This window comes from Pelobates fuscus, chromosome 1, assembly GCF_036172605.1.
Source record: "Pelobates fuscus isolate aPelFus1 chromosome 1, aPelFus1.pri, whole genome shotgun sequence".
NCBI lineage: Eukaryota > Metazoa > Chordata > Amphibia > Anura > Pelobatidae > Pelobates > Pelobates fuscus.
The window spans coordinates 457820720-457841641 of record NC_086317.1 but is presented as its reverse complement, the minus strand read 5'-3'; the positions used below and the strand labels follow the sequence as shown (position 1 = coordinate 457841641).

Sequence of the window (20922 nt, the reverse complement as noted above, 5' to 3'; positions counted from 1 at the left end):
ACACTGGGCGCTTCATCGCTTTTCTGAATCACCTCAACTGTCTTCGACATGTTAATAGCTTTCTTTCCTCCGGCTTTCATGCCAGCAATTATAGCGTCTCTATAGGCTCTGAGTTGAACCATATCAGCACCATTTACGTTCCAATCGGGATCGGTGTTGGGATAATGTGTTGCGGCCCATGCTGCTGGATTAGCTTGGTTCAAAGCACGGGCTCTATCCTCTAGTGCTTTAATGGCTGCTTGGTTAATTCTTGTCCTTTCCTCATTGTTAAACAAAGTCATTAATAACTGCTGGCAATCAGCCCATGTCGGGTTATGTGTCTGTACTATTGAGGTGAACAGATCAGTCATAGCTTGTGGTTTCTCAGTATACGAGGAATTGTGGGTCTTCCAGTTTAAAAGATCGGTTGTCGTGAATGGGACATATACAAAGACTGGGTCAGCATGTGCCATTTGGCCTGCGGCATCGATATAGGCTGACCCAGGATTCAGACGAAGAGGCATCTGATAGTGTCTTAATTGTTGGGCACCGGTCAACTGTCGGGTCTGTATGGGGCTACGTGGAGGGGCGTCAGTCATAGGTTCCAGTCGGGGAGAAATAGGGTATGGGGATATGGGAGCTTGGTTTTGGGAAAAGGTTGTAAATAAAACACTTCGAGCCGAGCTAGATGAAGCTTGACCGGAAGTCTGAAGTGGCGCCAAATCAGGATATTCGTTTTTAATGGGGGTTGGTTCTGATTCCGGAAGGGGAGATTTAGTACAAGGGGGGGTGGATCCTGTACTGGAGGAGGAAGCGGAAGTGGATGAGGGTAATGAGGGGAGGGTTGCAGGACTTCCTGCGTTTGCGTCACTTCCTCTTAACGGAAAGTAAGGGGGCGGCAAAGGGATCTCGGACTCAGGGGGCGTGTCCAAAATGGGCCTAACACCAGTCCTAGTGGACGAACAAGTCCTAGCTACCATGAGGCGACACTGCTCCTCGTGGCATGTCCGGAGCCATTTTGGCGAGTCATTTACGGCCTGTCTCCAACAATCAATATAAGGAAACTGGCCGTAAAGTTCAGGCCTACCTGATACAGCCACGTGTAAGCGCTGTACCAGAGTTGGATCCAAACTGCCACGTGGCGGCCATGCCGCAACCAAAGTAGGCCACTCCCTAGTACACAAAGTGACCAAACGTACAGGAGACATTTTAACCCCAAAATCACAAGTTTTGAATCCCTTTTTAAAATTCTTCACCATACAACCTAAGGGATCCGGAATCGTTGACTGCGACGCACCCATACTTAACAATGGAACGTCGTCGACAACGAATACTATGCACGCGTACTATTCAACAGTCACACCCGTTTCCTCTGGCAACAGCACCACGTGGTACGGTTACCAAGTGAAACGTACACAATAACAATAAACACTCAGGGAATTCCCGTACACACACAGCTGCTACACCAGTCACTATATAATCAATATTATGCCCTTTGGCGTAACTATACAGTCACCCACGCTATAATTCTCTATATACGAATTACCCGTCTATAACACACCCCAGTAACATCGTCTTTTACAAATAGCGGTTACAGTACGGTTAGCATAGGTCAAAGCACAAGTTAAGGTCACAATACAATTATTAGTGGTTATGGTGTTAAACATGCAATGGACGACAATGATTAGTACTTATATACAGTGTCAGTAAATATACAGGGTTATGGTACCGTGCACTATAATACAGCAACACACTATTAACACTCTCGCTAGACGGCTGAGCTCGCGCTATCTAACAAGATATACACTTTACTAAACAATCGTTAACACATTTACAATTCCCAACTAAACTATTGGCCAGTACCTTGAATGGACTACCTAAAACTATATACACCCGTTTTGGTTAGCCACACTGCCCAATCACCACATATAGCGAGCTAGAGAACCGAATTTACACAGGCGCCTCTTAGTCGCACTATCAAAAGTCTAGTGGGTTCCAAATTTACACGCCTTCCCACTTAGCCCAGATAGGTTGAGAGCTAGCAAACCGAATTTACACAGGCGCCGCTTAGTCTCCCGGTCCCTCCGACCTAGCGAACGTAATATACACCCTAGAACGCTAGTCTAGACAAGACACCGGTGTCCGGCTAGGGCTATTTACACCAGGACCCCGCCTGACTAACAAAATCAAACGGTCTGACTAAAGAGCGTTCGATCGAGCGGTGCGCCTTCGCTCCTTCCCTCCGACAGAGGGGGCAGATACACAGATTCAAACCCCTTTGGGCCTACCGCACAATCGGTATACCCCTAGTGGGTCCTGCCGTCTAAAACAGCAGTTGTCTTACCTCCTCGTTCCTGAACCTGAGTTCACACTCATCGACGGGGACACCCCAGCACTTCTTACGTAGAGGCCGATGATCTCCTGGACAACAGACCAGTGGCGCCGAGACGAAGGGAGGTCCACGCAGAAGTTCAGGGGTGCAGCCGTAGAGAACGTGGGCAAAGATAGACCGTCTCACGCCTCTGCCTCTCAGCTACCGTTGAACGATGAGCTTCCCGGCCAATGCACCAAATGATACCGGAGAAACTGACGGAAGCCAAGCACAGAGAGATGGACACAGGTTTCTTCAGGAAGGAAGAGATTCTTTATTGGATCACCGATCGGGACTCAGAGGGACTAACGTCACCAAAATACAGCAAGTTCTGAGTCCCAGACAATAGTGCAGGCTCCTTATATAGGCACATAACTCCTCCCATATTAAGCTCCACCCGCACATTCTCTTAACCAATCAACACAAATAAGAATTAACTTCCTGTTTGACCGCATGGCTTGTCCAGCACAATGGAGGAGGGGGAATACTACATCCTGTATTCTTGCACATGCTCCGTACACTACTGATCGTATCTTGCCTCGTGCAACCAACTGATCGATACGTCAGCATATGCACGTACACATGCCACGTGGTAATCTCGGCCTACTAAATTTATTTTTACCGAGATTCCACCACATTTATATATATATATATATATATATATATATATATATATATATATATGTATCCATCCCCCACTTTAACACTCACAGATTTCGCTTTTCACTGCCCCCATGCTAAAAATAGCAGGAATTATGCAGGCTGCCATGTAAACTAATATTGATCATTTATTTATTAAATGAATACTAAAACTTTATGCAAATGACCCAAATATACTTTGTAAAGTGTTAAACTCTTATAGATGTAGAGGAATTGAATCAATTAGTGATTATTGATTTATTCCCATTTTCAATTGGAATTCATTAAGTTGTAATTAATTATCTAAGTATTTAATATTAATATGTTCCATTACATTTCAATTACTACATGACTTTAAAGATTTGGAAATGATTTATTTATTTATAAAATATTTTACCAGGATGGATACATTGAGATTTCTCTCGTTTTGGTGTCCTGGGTCCCCAAAACATTGCATTGTTACAATATTACAAAAATACAATATACAAACACTATATATTTACACACACATTTTATAAATTTAATACATAACAGGTAATAAATATATTCAACCATGACAGGTGCATTCTGTTCTGAGGTATTTTGCCATAGATCTCTTAATCGATTTTAGATTGAATGAAGATTTGACTGTGTCCCTGAGGTTATTCCATAATTGCGGTGCTCTGTAGGAAAATGAGAATCGGGCCACTTTATTTTTGTATTGCGGTATGCTGAATATCATGCTAGTACTGGATCGGAGGTTATAGCCGGGGAGAGCATTCTACTCAGGTAGGGTGGGAGCTTCCCAGAAATGCTCTTATGCACAAGGCTGGAAAGACGAAGATTAGCTAAATGTCTGAAATTTAAAATCCTTGTGGAATTTCTAATCATAATCTAATTATTTTATTATTATTATTTATTGGTAAGTGTAAAAAGCTTTTGTTTGTGTTTGTAATTAAAATACATAAAGGTTATTTATATAAAAAAAATGTTTTTAAAAGAAATGGTTGCTCTTGTCGTTGACCTGTTTATAATTATATTTTCTGTGTTTTCATATGAAGTATTAAGAAGCTGAGGTTGCGTTCTAATAAGACATGCTAAGTTTGGTCTGCTCAACTTCCGTACTCTGGCCGAGACTCCGCGCATGCGCAGTGCTATCACTAGAGGGCGCATTACCGTGCTCCCCCGCGCATGCGCAGTGCTATCACTAGAGCTCGAATTCCCGTGATTCCCCGCGCATGCGCAGTGGCAGCCCGCAGTGTGGTTCCGGTACCTGGTTCTGGGCTTGCTGTCGGTGTCGGTCGGGAAGATGTCGGGCGGTCCGGCCGTGCGGATTAGTATCGAGTCGTCCTGCGAGAAGCAGGTCCAGGAGGTGGGGCTCGATGGCTCCGAGACCTACGTGCAGCCTCTGTCCATGTCCCAGAACCTGGCCCGCCTGGCCCAGCGCATCGACTTCAGCCAGGACTCCGGGGACGAGGAGGGGGCGAGCGGCTCCCGGGAGCAGGACTGGGGGGAGCAGGAGGAGGAGGAGGAGGAGGAGGAGGAGGGTGAGAGGGGCTGGGAGCCTGGGGAACATGGCTTCATTCATCCATCTGTGATCACAGGACTGGGGATAGATACACACTCACTGGCCACCAGTCATACACACACACTGGCCACCAGTCATACACACACACTGGCCACCAGTCATACACACTCGCTGGCCGCCAGTCATACACACTCGCTGGCCGCCAGTCATGCAGACTCGCTGGCCGCCAGTCATGCAGACTCGCTGGCCGCCAGTCATGCAGACTCGCTGGCCGCCAGTCATGCAGACTCGCTGGCCGCCAGTCATGCAGACTCGCTGGCCGCCAGTCATGCAGACTCGCTGGCCGCCAGTCATGCAGACTCGCTGGCCGCCAGTCATGCAGACTCGCTGGCCGCCAGTCATGCAGACTCGCTGGCCGCCAGTCATGCAGACTCGCTGGCCGCCAGTCATGCAGACTCGCTGGCCGCCAGTCATGCAGACTCGCTGGCCGCCAGTCATGCAGACTCGCTGGCCGCCAGTCATGCAGACTCGCTGGCCGCCAGTCATGCAGACTCGCTGGCCGCCAGTCATGCAGACTCGCTGGCCGCCAGTCATGCAGACTCGCTGGCCGCCAGTCATGCAGACTCGCTGGCCGCCAGTCATGCAGACTCGCTGGCCGCCAGTCATGCAGACTCGCTGGCCGCCAGTCATGCAGACTCGCTGGCCGCCAGTCATGCAGACTCGCTGGCCGCCAGTCATGCAGACTCGCTGGCCGCCAGTCATGCAGACTCGCTGGCCGCCAGTCATGCAGACTCGCTGGCCGCCAGTCATGCAGACTCGCTGGCCGCCAGTCATGCAGACTCGCTGGCCGCCAGTCATGCAGACTCGCTGGCCGCCAGTCATGCAGACTCGCTGGCCGCCAGTCATGCAGACTCGCTGGCCGCCAGTCATGCAGACTCGCTGGCCGCCAGTCATGCAGACTCGCTGGCCGCCAGTCATGCAGACTCGCTGGCCGCCAGTCATGCAGACTCGCTGGCCGCCAGTCATGCAGACTCGCTGGCCGCCAGTCATGCAGACTCGCTGGCCGCCAGTCATGCAGACTCGCTGGCCGCCAGTCATGCAGACTCGCTGGCCGCCAGTCATGCAGACTCGCTGGCCGCCAGTCATGCAGACTCGCTGGCCGCCAGTCATGCAGACTCGCTGGCCGCCAGTCATGCAGACTCGCTGGCCGCCAGTCATGCAGACTCTCCATCCGTAATACAGACTGACCATAAGTCATTCACACTGGCTACCAGAAACACAGACTAGCCATCATTTAATTTAAATACGTAACATTTCCATTTTCTGCAGGAACAGTAAAGTTCCAACCCTCGCTGTGGCCGTGGGACTCTGTAAGAAACAATTTACGAAATGCCCTTACTGAAATGTGTGTCCTACATGATGTTTTGACCATTGTAAAGGAGAAGCGTTACATGCACCTAGATCCTGTCTCTCAAGAAGCACCAGCAGCAAAACAGGTGATTTTATTATTTGTTTACAAGATAATCTTCAGAGTACAGTCATGAATTATGGTTTAACAAGATAAAGTGACTCTGTTTTGTATGAATTGCGATTCATTGACTTTACCTTTAGGGGCCTTGCTACATCCATGCCATCACCTGCCTAACTCTAACGTGAAAAATATATACTTTCAAAGTCCTCAACATTTATCAAATCTGGTATCATGAGGTGGCATGTCATAGTGCTAGCAGAAAATTAGGAAAGGAATGTGATGTGGTGTCATGTTTTATATTCACATGATGTAAAACAGGGCTCAACAAATCCTAGCCCCCCCCAGGTTGCCATAGTGACTACAAATGTTGTCCTGGGGCCTGGGTATTTGTCAACTCATTCAGCAACTGCCCCTACCTATACCCCATAAGGACTCACTACCGGCTTGGGACTGGAGGGCGATCCTGCTTCGCTTCCAATGTGCCGCTACACATGACTGCTCTCCTGCTACACAGATCCCAGAAGCTGGTAGGGGCCAAGAGCAGAAGAGTACTCTCAACAGGGGCTGCAGCGGGACCCAGCCTGACCCTTCAGCCTGAAGCACCTGGCAAGCCTCCAGAGCCGGCGTTGGTTGAACGCGGAGGTCGGAGTGGGAGAAGGGCTCTATTACCGACCACTAAAATGCTACACCAGACTTTGCTGAAAAGCACCTGGGTTTATGACTTCACAAACTGTGAGAACGTTGCCCTATATTTACTGAGAGTATTACTCAGTCTCAGAAGCGCCTATATTACTTTACTCTAAAGCACACTCCTAACTAGTTTCAAAGTCAGTTAGCCAGCATACCATTTCACTATGCTCAGACTTGTCTTGCTTTTTTCTCTCTATATCCCATACACATAGACAGGTCAGTTAAACTTGATATCACTTGTCTGGCAATACCACATTGAAGAACTAGATAGGAGATAAACTCCTGTATCAAAACATTTAACTCAATCTACAAAGTTAATTAATTGTTATAATCTGGTCAATGTTAACCCAAGATGATTATAGCCTGGCTGTGAACCCTCAGACGTACCTAATCTATAGAGCAGTATGTGCCATACCTCTTGGATCTTGGTGTGTAATAATCTGAACACATACACTAACAACTTGGATTACCACTCTTATCTCAAAAATGTGCTGTTCATCCTTACCACAACATTGTTTGACATTGTATGCCTGTACTCGCTGTTGTGGCGCTGCATGACTTTGTTATGTAATACAAAGCACACAAAAATAAAGAATAAAAAAAAAAAAATGCCTTTATCAAGGGAGCCTGTAATAAAGCAGTGAACAACACCCTTATATACCCCTAAACCAAAAAAACAAACGAAAACCACATGAAGGAATGGGTGGCCACCCATCAAGATTGAGATCCTCCCAACCATAAACAGCTGTTACTTGTGGTTGCCAAGGAAATCAATTAACAAAACATAAACAAAAAAATAAGTTTATAAATCCCTTTCAAACTTAGAACCAAGTCCACAGAGCTGGATATCACATCAAATGTCTGTATATAAATTAACATAATTCTGTATAGTGAGCACAAAGCCACATCTAGCAGCACAGGCATATATGGGAACTTGTAGTATATAATAAACCCCTCAAGAAAATATAGGGAGCTTACCCAACCATAGGAGAGACCAGAGTCACCCTTCGCTATGGCAATGGAATGATCAGCAGAAGATTTCAAAATTCGGAACAATACTGCTAAATATTAACCCAAGTCCACGCTAGGATAGTGAATCGAAAGTGAGGCTTAAACATAAGGCAAAAACTGCTTTTTTATTTAAATGATTTCATGAACTAAATCTCCTAAGAAACAATATTAAAATTAAAAATAAATTGTTCTTTTTAAAGTTAGTGTTATTATAATTATTGGTATTTATCTTGCGCCAGCTTATTCCGCAGCGCTTTACAATAAAAGGGGAATTTACCAAATGAGACAGTAACAAAATGTAACAGGAACAATAGGTAGTTGAATACCTTGCTCAAACGTAGTGTTCCTTGAATCTACCTATTCAGCTCACACAGTCCATCTTGATCTCAGTAATGCTAATGTTACTAATATAGTTTGTCTATTTTACCAGAATCAGCACGGCTTGCTGCTGGTTTCTAAGAAGAAATCTTTGGCAGGAGCGGCTCAGATTCTCCTGAAAGGAGCAGAGAGGTTGTCCAAGTCAGTAGCCGAATATCAGGAGAACAAGAGACAGAGAGACTTCAACTCCGAGCTGTTGAGGTTACGGCAGCACTGGAAGCTAAGAAAACTCGGAGACAAAATTCTGGGAGATTTGAGTTATAGGAGTGCAGGTTAGTTCCGTTATGTTTTAGCCTCGTAACACCCAACAATGAGTATAAATGGGAGGCCATGGTACGCATCCATACCCTAAGCCTTTTATACGTGTTTCTTCCAATTTCTGATAACTATAAAAAGTATTCTGGTTGTCTTTCTTTTTTTTTTGCAAGTAGTTTGAAAGTGATGGGATTAATTCTGCAATGCTTTTTTTTTTTTTTTTTTTTTTTTTTTTTAATGTTTATGCATTCCAGAACATACATGAAAATTCACGAAATCCCAATATATTCCTCCTGGTGAAATACAATTTTGAACAAAGTACACAACAATGAGTTGATTCCTTTGTAGGATACTACCGCCATTTAGTTTTAACACCTCCACAGCAAAGCCATTCAATATAATCTACAACAGAGGGATATAGGCACAATGCTAATCAATTGTGTAGACATGTCCCAACACAGGAGAAGGGAATCATCCAGGTCCACAAATCATACATCAAGGCCCGGTGCTTTTAATTGAACTTTTCTTTCTTGTTTCAGGGTCTCTCTTTCCTCACCACGGTACATTTGAAGTTATAAAGAACACAGATCTAGATTTGGATAAAAAAGTCCCTGAAGATTACTGCCCACTGGATGTGCATATCCCAAGTGATTTAGAAGGATCTGCCTACCTGAAGGTTTGCATTGAACTCTAAAACATATCTTAAATGTTCTTTTAGTAAATGACTGTGAATGGAAAGATGATAGTTGTTAAAGAGTCACTCCAGGCACCTACATATGTATGGCAGTGCCCGGTACAGCTGTGCGATTTCATCCATTGGGCAGCTGGTAAAAGGCTGAGATAATCTGAGCCTGTCATCGGCCTAGCCGTGCAAAACCTTCCCCATTCTGCATGAGCAAAGAGGAAGAAAGCTAAGGACAGCTGTGTCAGGCACTAAAGGACCAATTTTGTGGGTTAAACAACTGAAATACAGTTAAAGGACAACTGTCATCAAATTCTCACTTCTAATTTTTTAAAAGTTAATTTAATGCAGTTAATGATTGTTTCTTTGTATTTTCGATTATCTAGCTGAGCAGTCATGTTGGGTCAGTTCCTGTTATCTGATCAACTTGTGCTCAACTTAACTTGCCTGCTCGTCCACACAGACCAGTGACAGCATTGTTTGTTTGCACTTCATGACAGCAGTAAGCAGCCCTGTATGTGTGTATCTGCCTGCTCTCTTACCTTCAGCCCTCCCTGAACATTTAACAAGGACATCTACGATATCGGTTATATCTGTTTGTTCCCAATCTGGTCCCTTCTACCACAGACAGACTGAGAACAAACGTTGTGCAGGCAGCAACCATTGCAGGAGTTCTCTGGGACTATATGTAATCCGGGAACTTTCACTGGCAACTCTGCAGCTATTAACTCTCTCTGCTCCTGTCACTTCTGAAAATGTATAACCTTAACTTTGTTTGAGTTGCTGAGGGTGTCATTCCTCTATTTTCACTCAAACAGCAAGTAAAGGTTATACCAGAATTACCCTTTTTAAGTGAGCCAAAAACAGAATTCATTAGAACGACCAAAAACACATTAGCTCGCCTTTTGAGTATTCGCATAATTGTTTTAGCTCAGTCTGCCATTTCAGAGGCACTCCGTTATACCTTTGACCTATCAAACTTGATACAACACACGGACATTTCAGAATAAAGGCTGACTGGCCCTCAATGCACTAGAGACGCAGCAACCTTTAGACAATTCTTCTGCATTTTCAAGTTGTGGGTGACTTTGCTGCCCCATGATGCCTTGGGCCTGCTTATCTATAAAAGTGCATTTGTATGCATGCACCCTGTTGAGATGGCATTACAAAGGTCAATTAATCTACAGGCTGTGCTTTATGTGCACGACGAGTAAATTATAAAAACAAAGCTAACAAATGAGATTTAAAAAATAAATAAAAAAAAGTATGACCAATAGCTGATTTTTAGTAATCTTTTCTTCTTGTAGAAAAATCTCATTAGTGACAGTGCCTCTTTAACTCCTCTCCCTTCAGAACTCTGTGACGGGGTTAAAATTAAAGAAATACATTTTACAAAATAGATTAATGTTGTTCGAACCAGATTTGTACAGTATTGAGCAAATAGTATCCTTGCCTGAATATAGCAATTTCTCTTGATAATGCAGCTACTGAACAGCTGAGTGCCTCTTTAATTGGAAATAAATGTGTTCTTGTACCACAAATAATCTGCTTCTTCTCTTTAGGTTTCCATTCAGAAGCAATGTGCAGATATTGGTGACCTCGGAACAGTTAATCTTTTTAAGCGACCACTGCCAAAGGCAAAACCAGGTAAGCTTGTGCAGGTCAGACATATTTCCCTTGGGTCGGTTATATTTGTTTATTCAAATGCTATTTTAATATACTACATGTTTGGTCTCTCTCTTTCTCTCTGTTTTCCCTTGGAATAGGTTTACAAAACTATATGAAGGTGTTCTGCAGATGCCCAGTATATGATATAGATGAAATTTAATACTCTTTGATTTAATACCAAATTCTGATTACCGTAAAAGATACACCTTAAGCTCCATCCAGGAGACTAATGTAGAAACATAAAAGAAGTCTCAGTAGTCAAAACATATTTCATAACATCTTCATGGCAGCCTGACTGGGTTTGTAGTTAAAGCATTTACAACAGTTACATTTAAGGCAGCTGTTTTTCTTTGTGAATTTGCAGAGTTCTTAGAGCCGAGGGTCCTGCCAGCATTCTCCAAGCTGTCTTTTCAGCCTTTTTATATGCCTTTATATCTCTGTGTCCTGGATACGAACTGGTCATGATCAACGAATTGCTGGATGCCAAGTGTAGAAGTCTAGTCAGATGCATATAATGTGGGAAGTGTCTTTCTGTTTTTAAACCTCTTTACTCACTTGTTCCAGGAACCCCACATTGGCAGACCAGGCTGGAAGCTGCACAGAATGTTCTTCTGTGTAAAGAAATATTTGCACAGTTGTCTCGTGAAGCCGTTCAGATCAAATCCCAAATCCCTCACATTGTTGTCAAGAATCAAATAATCTCCCAGCCTTTTCCAGGTAAGAAACCTTTACATTGGTTACTTGTGGTTCTTAAAATTGGTTTCACTGTCATGCATCAGTTATAGGTAACTTACGATATGCCATGGTCCTCGAATGATTATGTGCTTTGTTTATAAACCATTGCGAGAGGCAGTTTACTTGACTCATCGATAAAATACCATCTATTAGTATAGTTGTTGTGGCATACAAGGCTGTCCTATGATAAATGTGTAATTCTCAGTGTATAGCCATGCTTTTAACTAGGGCAGGCAAATCTTCCATTATTTTCCGAATTGCTTCTTAAAGTTCAAATATACTACTGTATTTGTGATTGGCAGATAATTTAAAAAGTTATAGGTCATATGCAGCTGAAGGTTAATAAATCGCCATCCATCACTTATGAGCCATGGTTCACATATTCTGAAATAAAGACACCAAAGATTAAATACTGAGATGCCTAACAGTCATTGGCAGGCCTACACAGAAACCAAAATAAAATAAGAAATACACTATCACCAATGAATGTAGTTAGATTGGTGCATCATTAGAACGCAATGCTTCTTTTCACACCACACAGAGGATAGTCATCGTGGCCCTGGATAAACTGCGTATTTTCAGATGCCGAAATATAACAGCGTGCTCTGCGTCCTTTCATCTTTCCCAATCATGCCCGGCCACAATGGGCTGCACATTGTCTAGGCAGTTACCACTGAGAAAGGCAGATAGCACTCCATTAGTGGGAGAGAGAGTACAACAACAATAATTCAATCAGCACATTACCAGAGGAAACCCCTATAATGGTCCAGAGAGCAACCACCTGTGGTTAACAAGGTAAACAAGCAGAGGGCCACATCACCACTGGGACACACATCACACCAATAGTGAGCAAGACATTACAGCAACATGTCTAGAAAGAGTGCTATGCATACTGGCCAGAAAGAAATGAATGAAAATAAATGTATATCTTTATTTATGATTCTGTTTAATAGATATACCTCCAGTGAAATCATGCATGCATTAAATCATGCATTTTTACATTAGGATTTTCTATTTTTCCAAGTGCCACATGCACATTAAGCCTTCCCCATAGGAAATCATTAAATCATTGCCTTCCTAATGGGGTTTTTCAAGGCTCTGGACGTCCTCATGCAAAGCGAGAGGACGTCCAGTATCATTTCACGGCGTTAAACTCTGTGAAACTGCAGGTAGCGCCTCTAGAGGCTGTCTGGTAGACCGCCACTAGTTGCAGTCCTAACCTTGCAATGCAGTGTAAATGCACTGTGAATGCTTCTCATAGTGACGCATTGGATTCAATGAGAAGCATCCAATTGACTGAAGATTGCAGTGCATACGTAGTATACCCTAGTGCTTTTTTATGAGAAGCATTGGATTGGACAAGAGATCATGGATGATGTCTAAAGAGGAGCATCTGCTGGGAGGAGCCTCTCTACTGGATTACCAACGCGTTTTTATTTGTAAACATGGGACCCATAATCTAACAGTTCTAGTCCTATTTATTCTTAATATTGGAGTATTCTTTTGGACATTATACACAGACGTGTGCACGATTATTGGCATTATGCAATATCAGTTGATGAAATTTTTGTTGCCTGGATGTAACTCTGATCTTTCATTTTATAAATGTTGCATTTAGAGCTATTTAATGGGTATTAACATCCAAAGGTGTCCAAAAGCAGAATCTTTCAAGGAAAACTACAGCCCGGTAGATAAAAGCAAAACATTTCACACCCCCTTCCACCAGCCCCAAATTGTCCCCAAGATAGAATAAAGTCCCTTGTAGTTAAATCTTCGTTATTCCAACCAAAGCCAAAACAACAAAACTGTGTGTTTATAGCTTAGAGCCTATTAAAGGATTCCAAATGTTGTCTTTATCCTGTGACCTTAAAAGGCGACAGCAGGCTGAGACATTATGCAGTTTCCCTGGTACCCATTGTGATGTGTGGTCAAACATCCATCTTTTAATGTGCACAGACTGTTCTCTGGCTCCTCTGTCCATACTTCCTACATTTTGTCTTCAAGTTGTTTTGTATTCTGTGAGTGTCAGCCACAGACAAAACCCTTTGGTGTATACTGTATTTGTAGAGACTTGTGAACATTCTGTTTTTGTCATTCCTATATGGGGCCTTTATTCACCATATTATGTACTGTGGATATGATGTTCAGTATAGCTATAGAATACTGTGTATGGACACGTACACTGCATACTTAACACAAGTTAAGGACTAATACAGTTATTGTTCAGTATTTTCTGGAGATTCTATGGATGTACTCCTAAATGGATCTACTTTGCTCTTTTATTATTCAATCATTAGTCCATATGTTGTGTTTTGTTATTGGATTGGGATCAACCTAGTGCAAGCAGTTCAAGAAATAGATTGATAACGAAAGGGACATATTTAAAAAGCAGAGTTTGTATGCATTTATTTGTGGTGCAAAATGATCAATAAATGGGGATGTGAGAGGCGAGAAGAAAAGCTAGTTTAAATGCATAAATGCCACATGTGTAGAAAATGTATGCAAAATTAGTATTCTAGAAAAGGAACAGTAAAAGAATGGATTCAAAATGTTATTTCTTGGAGCGTGTATTCACTGTTTGGGTACAATCCCCTTTCGTCATCCCCCATTTCCATCAAATGTGTATGGTGCTGACGTAGTTCAAGAACTGGGGCAGATATATTGGGGAATTACCTTTACTGCTACTTAAACAGTAAAAACCGGAACAAAATAAAAGCAGGGATATCTCAAAAAGCTCTCTGTTTATTCGATCCTGGTAAAATTAAGCAAGGCGACAACATAACTGGGAACATTAAGTAGCGAGATCTATCTCGAACTTTAAAAGTTAAGCAGTGGTTGTAGAGTTCATATGACCCGTACTCGACCAGTGGTGTCATGCATACATACCTCGTACTAATTGGCCGAGCAAATTGAAGTAACAACTAAATCCGGACGTAATGCTTTCAACATCCTAAAACTATTAAGTGAAAGCTTTCAGACTGAATGCAAATGCTATTTAACTATCAGTCTGCTTGACATCACCAAATGCAGACACACATTTCTCCATCAATGGGAAATTAGTTGAAGATATTTTTATTTTATAATGTTTCCTCTGCCCATTTACATTTCTGTGATAGATACATCAGTGTCCAAAGAGACCTCCATCAGCATAGGTTCTAAATAGTTGTTTTGATACAGATCTGGATGATGTATGTGACATTATCTTGGTGACTGACATACTTCTCTTGTAATGTAATTCCTATTGATTTAAATGCCCTAAAACATCTTGCTTAAACTATTCTCCAAAAATAATCTTTTGAGTATAGCCAACCAGGAGAATGAAAAAATGCAGCTGCTTTGGCCTTTCTGCCTTGTCAGTTCTCTGGAGTTCCAAGTCAATCGCTTTTTAAAATGTAAAATATATTTCATTGTATCAGATCAGCAGCTTAGCTGGAGATATGGGTGAACAATTGCTGCCTCCACGTGCATTCTGGAAGTGCACACAGTTTATTTATTCTAGTCATTTCATTGTATAACGAAGGCCATCACTTTAAAGTGTGCTTTGTAGCAAATCTTTATGATTTGCATCGGCTGCAGAGATCAAGAAGTAACTGAGGCCTTCCAGACACCCCTTGTCCTGGCATGGAGTTCAATGGGAGCACAATTGTATCCCATTAACCTTTTTGCTCTGTACAGCCATAGTAAGCTGTGTAGACCTGAGCAATCATAAAACGGGGAGTGCGCTGATCTGCTGATTGCTTCTCACTAATGAAAAATATGAATGAGAACAGTTCTTAAACATAAAATCTGAACGAGTAGCTGTTGTGAATGAATAGGAGCAATTTATTTATTAATTATTATGCCATGCCTGTCCCTTTAATTTGTTAACTTTGTGAAGTTTAAATTTCTCTGCACACAGGACTACAGCTGTCAATCTCTTTCTGCCACTCCTCCAATGACAAGAAATCTCAGAAATCAGCTTCCGAAAAGGCTGCCACAGAAGACCACCTGTATGTTCTTGAACACAATTTGCACCAGCTGATTCGAGAGGTATTGATCTCCATTCTACTTTATACTTCTTCTGATAACACTTTATGAATTAACAAAAAGGATTATGTTGACCATTACTGAATATTTTATCATTTACTGTAAATAAATATATATTATTAATCCAGAAAATGTAATTGACGGAGGACAAGCAAACATTGTTATCATTATTAATTTCACTGTCTTTATTCTAGTTTCATAAACAGACGTTAAGCAACATAGTGATGCCACATCCAGCTAGTGCTCCTTTCGGTCACAAGAGAATGCGGTTGGCAGGTCCTCAATCCTTTGACAAGAATGACATCAGTGCAATGCAGCAGAATGAGGGTCTCCTGGAGAAGATCATCAAACAAGCTAAACACATATTCCTCAGACGAAGGTATGGAACGTCCGCCTTATCCATCCTTTCTCATACAGGGCATTGGGATTGGATTGTAGCCTTCATTTTGTCCGATTTCAGTATATAGATGGTTGTGGGTGTTGTGAGTGAGTCTACTGGGGGTATATTAAATTATAAATAGCAGTTACATTGTGGGTATGGTTAAGTTCTAAAAATTCGTAAAATTCTGCTAGCATTAGTTAGCACTAATTGTATGCTTAGGTAGACACTGGCTGATTAAGTATGTTACCTATGAGTTGGACAGCTTTGTCCTTTGTTTGGATTCCACTGTCTTTCCTCCAATCCTCTGATTATTCTCGTTATAAAGTTTCAGTTTCTGTGGGATCCTTGTGCGTTAGAATTGCTCCTGGAACACGTGAATTTCCATTTTGGCTGGTCATTTGAAAACATAATAATTTTACATATTTTTTTATGTGTAGACTGCTTTACTCAAAACACAAATACATTTCCAAGTTTTCACTCTGCTTAAATGAATTGCATGCCACTGTATGCACAGTGTAACCGTGGTATATGGGTGATTATGAAATAAAAGCGATGGGAATAAACTACTTTAAAGCTCAAATGACAATTCAATTCTAATTTTCTCCACCTCTTATAGAACTTCCCGCACCATTGACAGCCTTGCCAGTCGAATTGAAGATCCACAGATCCAAGCACATTGGTCAAGCATCAATGATGTGTACGAGTCCAGCGTGAAAGTCTTAATAACATCTCAAGGTTACGAGCAGATCTGCAAGTAGGTGATTCATATCTAACCTTGTTTCTGTTGGCAAATGTCCACAACAGCATTGGGATTAGCCCTTACTACCCTAACTTGCACCTGGTATGTGCCTTAAGTACATTATATCATACTTTTTATATCATTTATTTTATTGCATATTCATTTTTTCTCATTCATGTGTTCCAATTATTTATAGTCTCAGAAAAAAAGTGGTTTAGTTTGAAAACATTGGGAGTGTCCTTGCATGCTGTGTGGATTAGTTACATTTTCTAATTGTATTATAAATGTATTCTACATATACAACATTGATTTTTAGGTGATTGCTTAAGTAGGTGTCTTCCCGCCAGCATATGTCTGGTAATTACATATTTCATCATTTATTTCTTGAGGGGGAAGAATTCATGTGTTTTACCTATCTTTGCATTTGAAATTTTGATACTATTCCAAGATAGTTTGCAAGCTAGAAACAAAGTTCTAGACCCAAGACTGATAGAAAAAGGAGTGTATAAGGTGGAGAGGGGTGGGTGAGGGAAAAGGATATGAGCTTGTGATCTTATGTCTATATTCAGTTATGTATTGTACAATGGAACACTGTATACGGAATTACACGGATAATGTATGTTATCTTTGTCATTTATATACTAAAACTAATTAAAAAAAAAGAAACAAAGTTCTAACACTGTTGATTTTCAGTCGATTCCATTTTATTGAGCAATAAGGAGTTTGAAGCACTTGCAAAATTTATAATGGGCTTTTTTTTTTCTTCAAAAAATCATTACAATTTGATGTTTATTTAAAACACCATAAGGCATCTTGTTTCTCCTAACCTGTCTGCTCTTTATGCAGTTTAAAAGCTGCAGTATGTATATACTGTTTGGCATTGTCTTTGGTCAATATATATTATTAATCTAATTATTAATTATATTATTAGTGCTGGCACTTTTATCTTTGTTTAGCAACAAGTGGTATAAAAAAAAAAACGATGCGACTGATATCTATCTATATCTAGCTGCTCGTCTTTGGATGTCTCCCACTGTGATGGTGATTGGTTCCTGTTCTGGGAGCTTTATGCTTTTAGATGTTTTTTTGGCCTCTGCTTCTAAACATGTGTTCTACTTTTCAGGTCTATTCAGTTACAGCTCAATATTGGTGTGGATCACATCAGGGTGGTCCATAGAGACGGGAGAGTGATAGCTCTGTCTCACCAGGAGCAAGAGCTCCAGGATTTCCTCCTCTCTCAGGTATCTATTCAGAATGTTTGGCATTTCCTGTTTTTAGGAACTAAAAAGAGAAAAACACAATCCATGAACTCTTTAGATAAATACAAATAGTAATGATTTGTGTACCTTTTTAGAGTTGGGATAGGCAGTCTCCTTTCTGATGATTGCTCGATTTATTTGGTATTTTGTAATTCCAGATGTCCCAACACCAAGTTCTTGCTGTTCAGCAGTTGGCTAAAGTCATGGGGTGGCATGTCCTCAGCTTCAGTAATCATGTCGGGCTTGGACCAGTTGAAAGCATCGGGAATGCATCTTCAATAACTGTCGCGTCTCCAAATGGAGATTATGCTATTTCAGGTTGGTTTTTTATATATTATGCATGTGTTCTCTATACATCTTAATGTTCCTTTGACGCGCTGTAGCTGACATTCTGGATTCATTGTTTCTGTAACCCAGGCCAAAATGGAAATGCAATGCTTGCTTCATCTATCAGCTTTTCAATAATTTCTACTCTATCTTCCCCGGAGTCTCCAGGCCTGGTTCCCCAGTGTCCATCTCTTAACTAAAACATACCCTCTGCCCTAGAGATAATATAATTCTAGCCGCTGCATTTTCCAGTTTTGGAATGTGTTCATTATTTAGACCATGCTAAAATTGCAACTGTTTTTGCAATTGTAAATTTTTAACTCCCATTTTTTTGTTTTATACAAAACAGAAGATTCGAGAGAAACATGCAACAAAATTGCATGTAGATAGATATACACTTACAGAAAATGTTAAAAAACATTAAGGCATGTATCCTTGGAATAAACCCCAAATATAGTGTGTGTGTGTAAATGTAATAATTTATAATATACTTTTCTTTGAACATCCTGTGTCTTCAACCCCTCAGACACACCATTTAGGTGAAGCAACAGGAATTAGAACATATGAATACACCGTAACTGGAGTTTTATTGGATTAACACAGGTCATGAACGGGATTTTTTTGTTTTGTGGTTGTTAACAGTTGGAGAACCACAGACTTTCTATAAGTATTCTAGCTTTCTCCCTTTATATTTATTTTCATGTTCTGCTGTTCCAAAGTATTATGCCCTGGAAACATCGTGAGATTTCTCTGCTGGCCCGAGGAAAGTGTGTCAAAACATTTTTGCTTCTCCTGCTGTTTGATGCAATAGCTTATTCTGTTTCTGCCTCCCACTCCCCCCAATGTTCTGAGAAAGCAGCATGGTTTTTGTTCTTGGCTGATTAGTCATGTGCTCAGAGTTGGTTTTAAAAAGCTATTTTGCTGTTTTGATACTGGGTTGTATTGGGCAGCCTTGGTTCAAAGACATTGGGACATGATCTGGCAAAGCTCTGCACTGTAGGGAGAAAAACAAAGCATTAGCAGTGAAGCACAAAGTCACCGCAAGCCTACGAGACATCCCGAACCCTGCCTGACATTTCACTTCTTTTATTGTAAATCATTTACTGATTTCTACTTGTGCAGTCAAACATACACATATGCATGGGGCACTGTAGGGGAGTGCATTTCATTCATTTAAAGCATTCAAATGTGCAAAATGATTTCTAGTAAGTCTTCAACAGCTTCCAGAATCTGATACTGTAACCATCTCTGGTCTGGGATATCCAGCCGTATTCCTACCTGTGCAAGAATGGCTGAGCCTGCTTGCACATACAATGTCATTCTCCGTTAATAATAATGGTAGCCGTTTGACCATTATATGGGACTAAACACTGTGTATACATTTAAAAACCACACTATGCTTCCTGGTGGTGTTTTAGTGCTTTTCTTCAGATGTGAGAAACAGAGGGGGGTGGTGTTATGCAAACCCCCCCCCACCCCCCGCCATTTCTCCCTCTCTCAAAGAAAAACATATTGATTCATGGATAGTCTTAGAATTGTATTCTTCTCCACAGACAGACGATCCTTTTTTTAAGCTTTTGGGAACATCGTTGTTGTCCTCAGTGGTAAATAAAATCACCTTTCCCTTATTTGGAGAGCTGAAAACCTCGCTTGTTGTGACATTATTTGGGTTAATGAAGTGCTTTTTCATCACACCCAATAGTGAGATTGCCGCTCTTGTGTTTATTACTATTCTGTCTCTTTTTTTTTTTTTTTTTTAAATATTAGAGCTTAAAGGTATTTTGTTACTCTTTGTAAACTGCTCTGACTCCACTATTCTGTCTGCTTGTTCTTGAATATCGCTTTTAAACAGAACAATTTTTTTTGTAAACACTGATAATAAGCAGATTTTTATTTTATTGCTTGTGCAATTATATGATCATATTACAATCATCAGAATGGTACGTTCATTTTATATTTAGATTCAGAAACATTTGGCCATCAAGACTTTGTTAGGGTTTCACCCCATTACCATATCTGAGGTTGATGGGAGCTTAAGCCACACATGATGACAAACTATGTTCACATTTACTGATCTCCGTGTTTTTATTTCATCCCAGTACGCAATGGTCCAGAAAGTGGCAGTAAAGTCATGGTCCAGTTTCCAAGATGTCAGTCCAAAGAGCTTCCCAAGGGTGATGTGTTACAAGATAACAAATGGAATTATCTCCGTGGGCCGTTCAAAGAAGTTCAGTGGAACAAGATGGAAGGTCGGAACTTTGTATACAAAATGGAATTACTAATGGCAGCATTGACGCCTTGCTAAAGAGAATTTCAATGTGTACATAAAAGGACATTTTACTTTGATATCTCTTGAATGCAAGCAACAATCGAACATGTATTGTTTCATTGAAATAAATGTGGGTTTCTTTTCTACTTTTTCATTTGACTGCTTTGTTTTATTAGAATAAAGGTGTGTTATTGATAGTTGCTGACAATTTTCTTTAAACGTCTCAGTATTAACTTGCTTTAAGTTACATAAGCAGTTTTAGATTTTTAATAGATTTGGTATATTTACATACAGTGTTCTATGTCCATTCTTCGTTTTTTTTGCAAACGTTCTGAGATCTAAAGATATCAATACTGTTTAGACTTTTGAATGTACTGTGGTGTCCATGTAGTAGATTTATCAGAGTTTCGAAGGGCACGTTTACTTTACATTTTTGACTCCTTTTATTAACTCTGGCTGATAAATTTATCTGTTGTCTTCTTGATGACAACACAATGGATTTATCAATCTTTCCACCACTGTTTCCACAGTCAA

General features: G+C 41.1%; 1 protein-coding gene across 1 annotated transcript; it reads left to right on the top strand.

The window, feature by feature from the left end:
- Window positions 1–4208: 4208 nt before the first annotated feature.
- On the top strand, window positions 4209–20534 carry MED17 (mediator complex subunit 17). Its single transcript, XM_063430726.1, has 12 exons — window positions 4209–4515; window positions 5826–5992; window positions 8099–8318; window positions 8841–8977; window positions 10546–10630; window positions 11216–11368; window positions 15285–15415; window positions 15607–15791; window positions 16411–16548; window positions 17657–17774; window positions 17951–18110; window positions 20219–20534. Exons 1-12 carry the CDS (start codon window positions 4278–4280, stop codon window positions 20422–20424), a joined length of 1938 nt encoding a protein of 645 aa, XP_063286796.1. The 5' UTR covers window positions 4209–4277; the 3' UTR covers window positions 20425–20534.
- Window positions 20535–20922: the final 388 nt, after the last annotated feature.

What these genes read in the sequence shown, in the direction of transcription:
- MED17 (XM_063430726.1), top strand. Translation starts at nt 4,278, where the DNA reads ATGTCGGGCGGTCCGGCCGTGCGGATTAGTATCGAGTCGTCCTGCGAG. An exon ending in AAGGATCTGCCTACCTGAAG is followed by an intron (nt 8,978 to 10,545) that starts GTTTGCATTGAA and finishes TCTTCTCTTTAG; the next exon opens with GTTTCCATTCAGAAGCAATG. An exon ending in AGGATTTCCTCCTCTCTCAG is followed by an intron (nt 17,775 to 17,950) that starts GTATCTATTCAG and finishes TTGTAATTCCAG; the next exon opens with ATGTCCCAACACCAAGTTCT.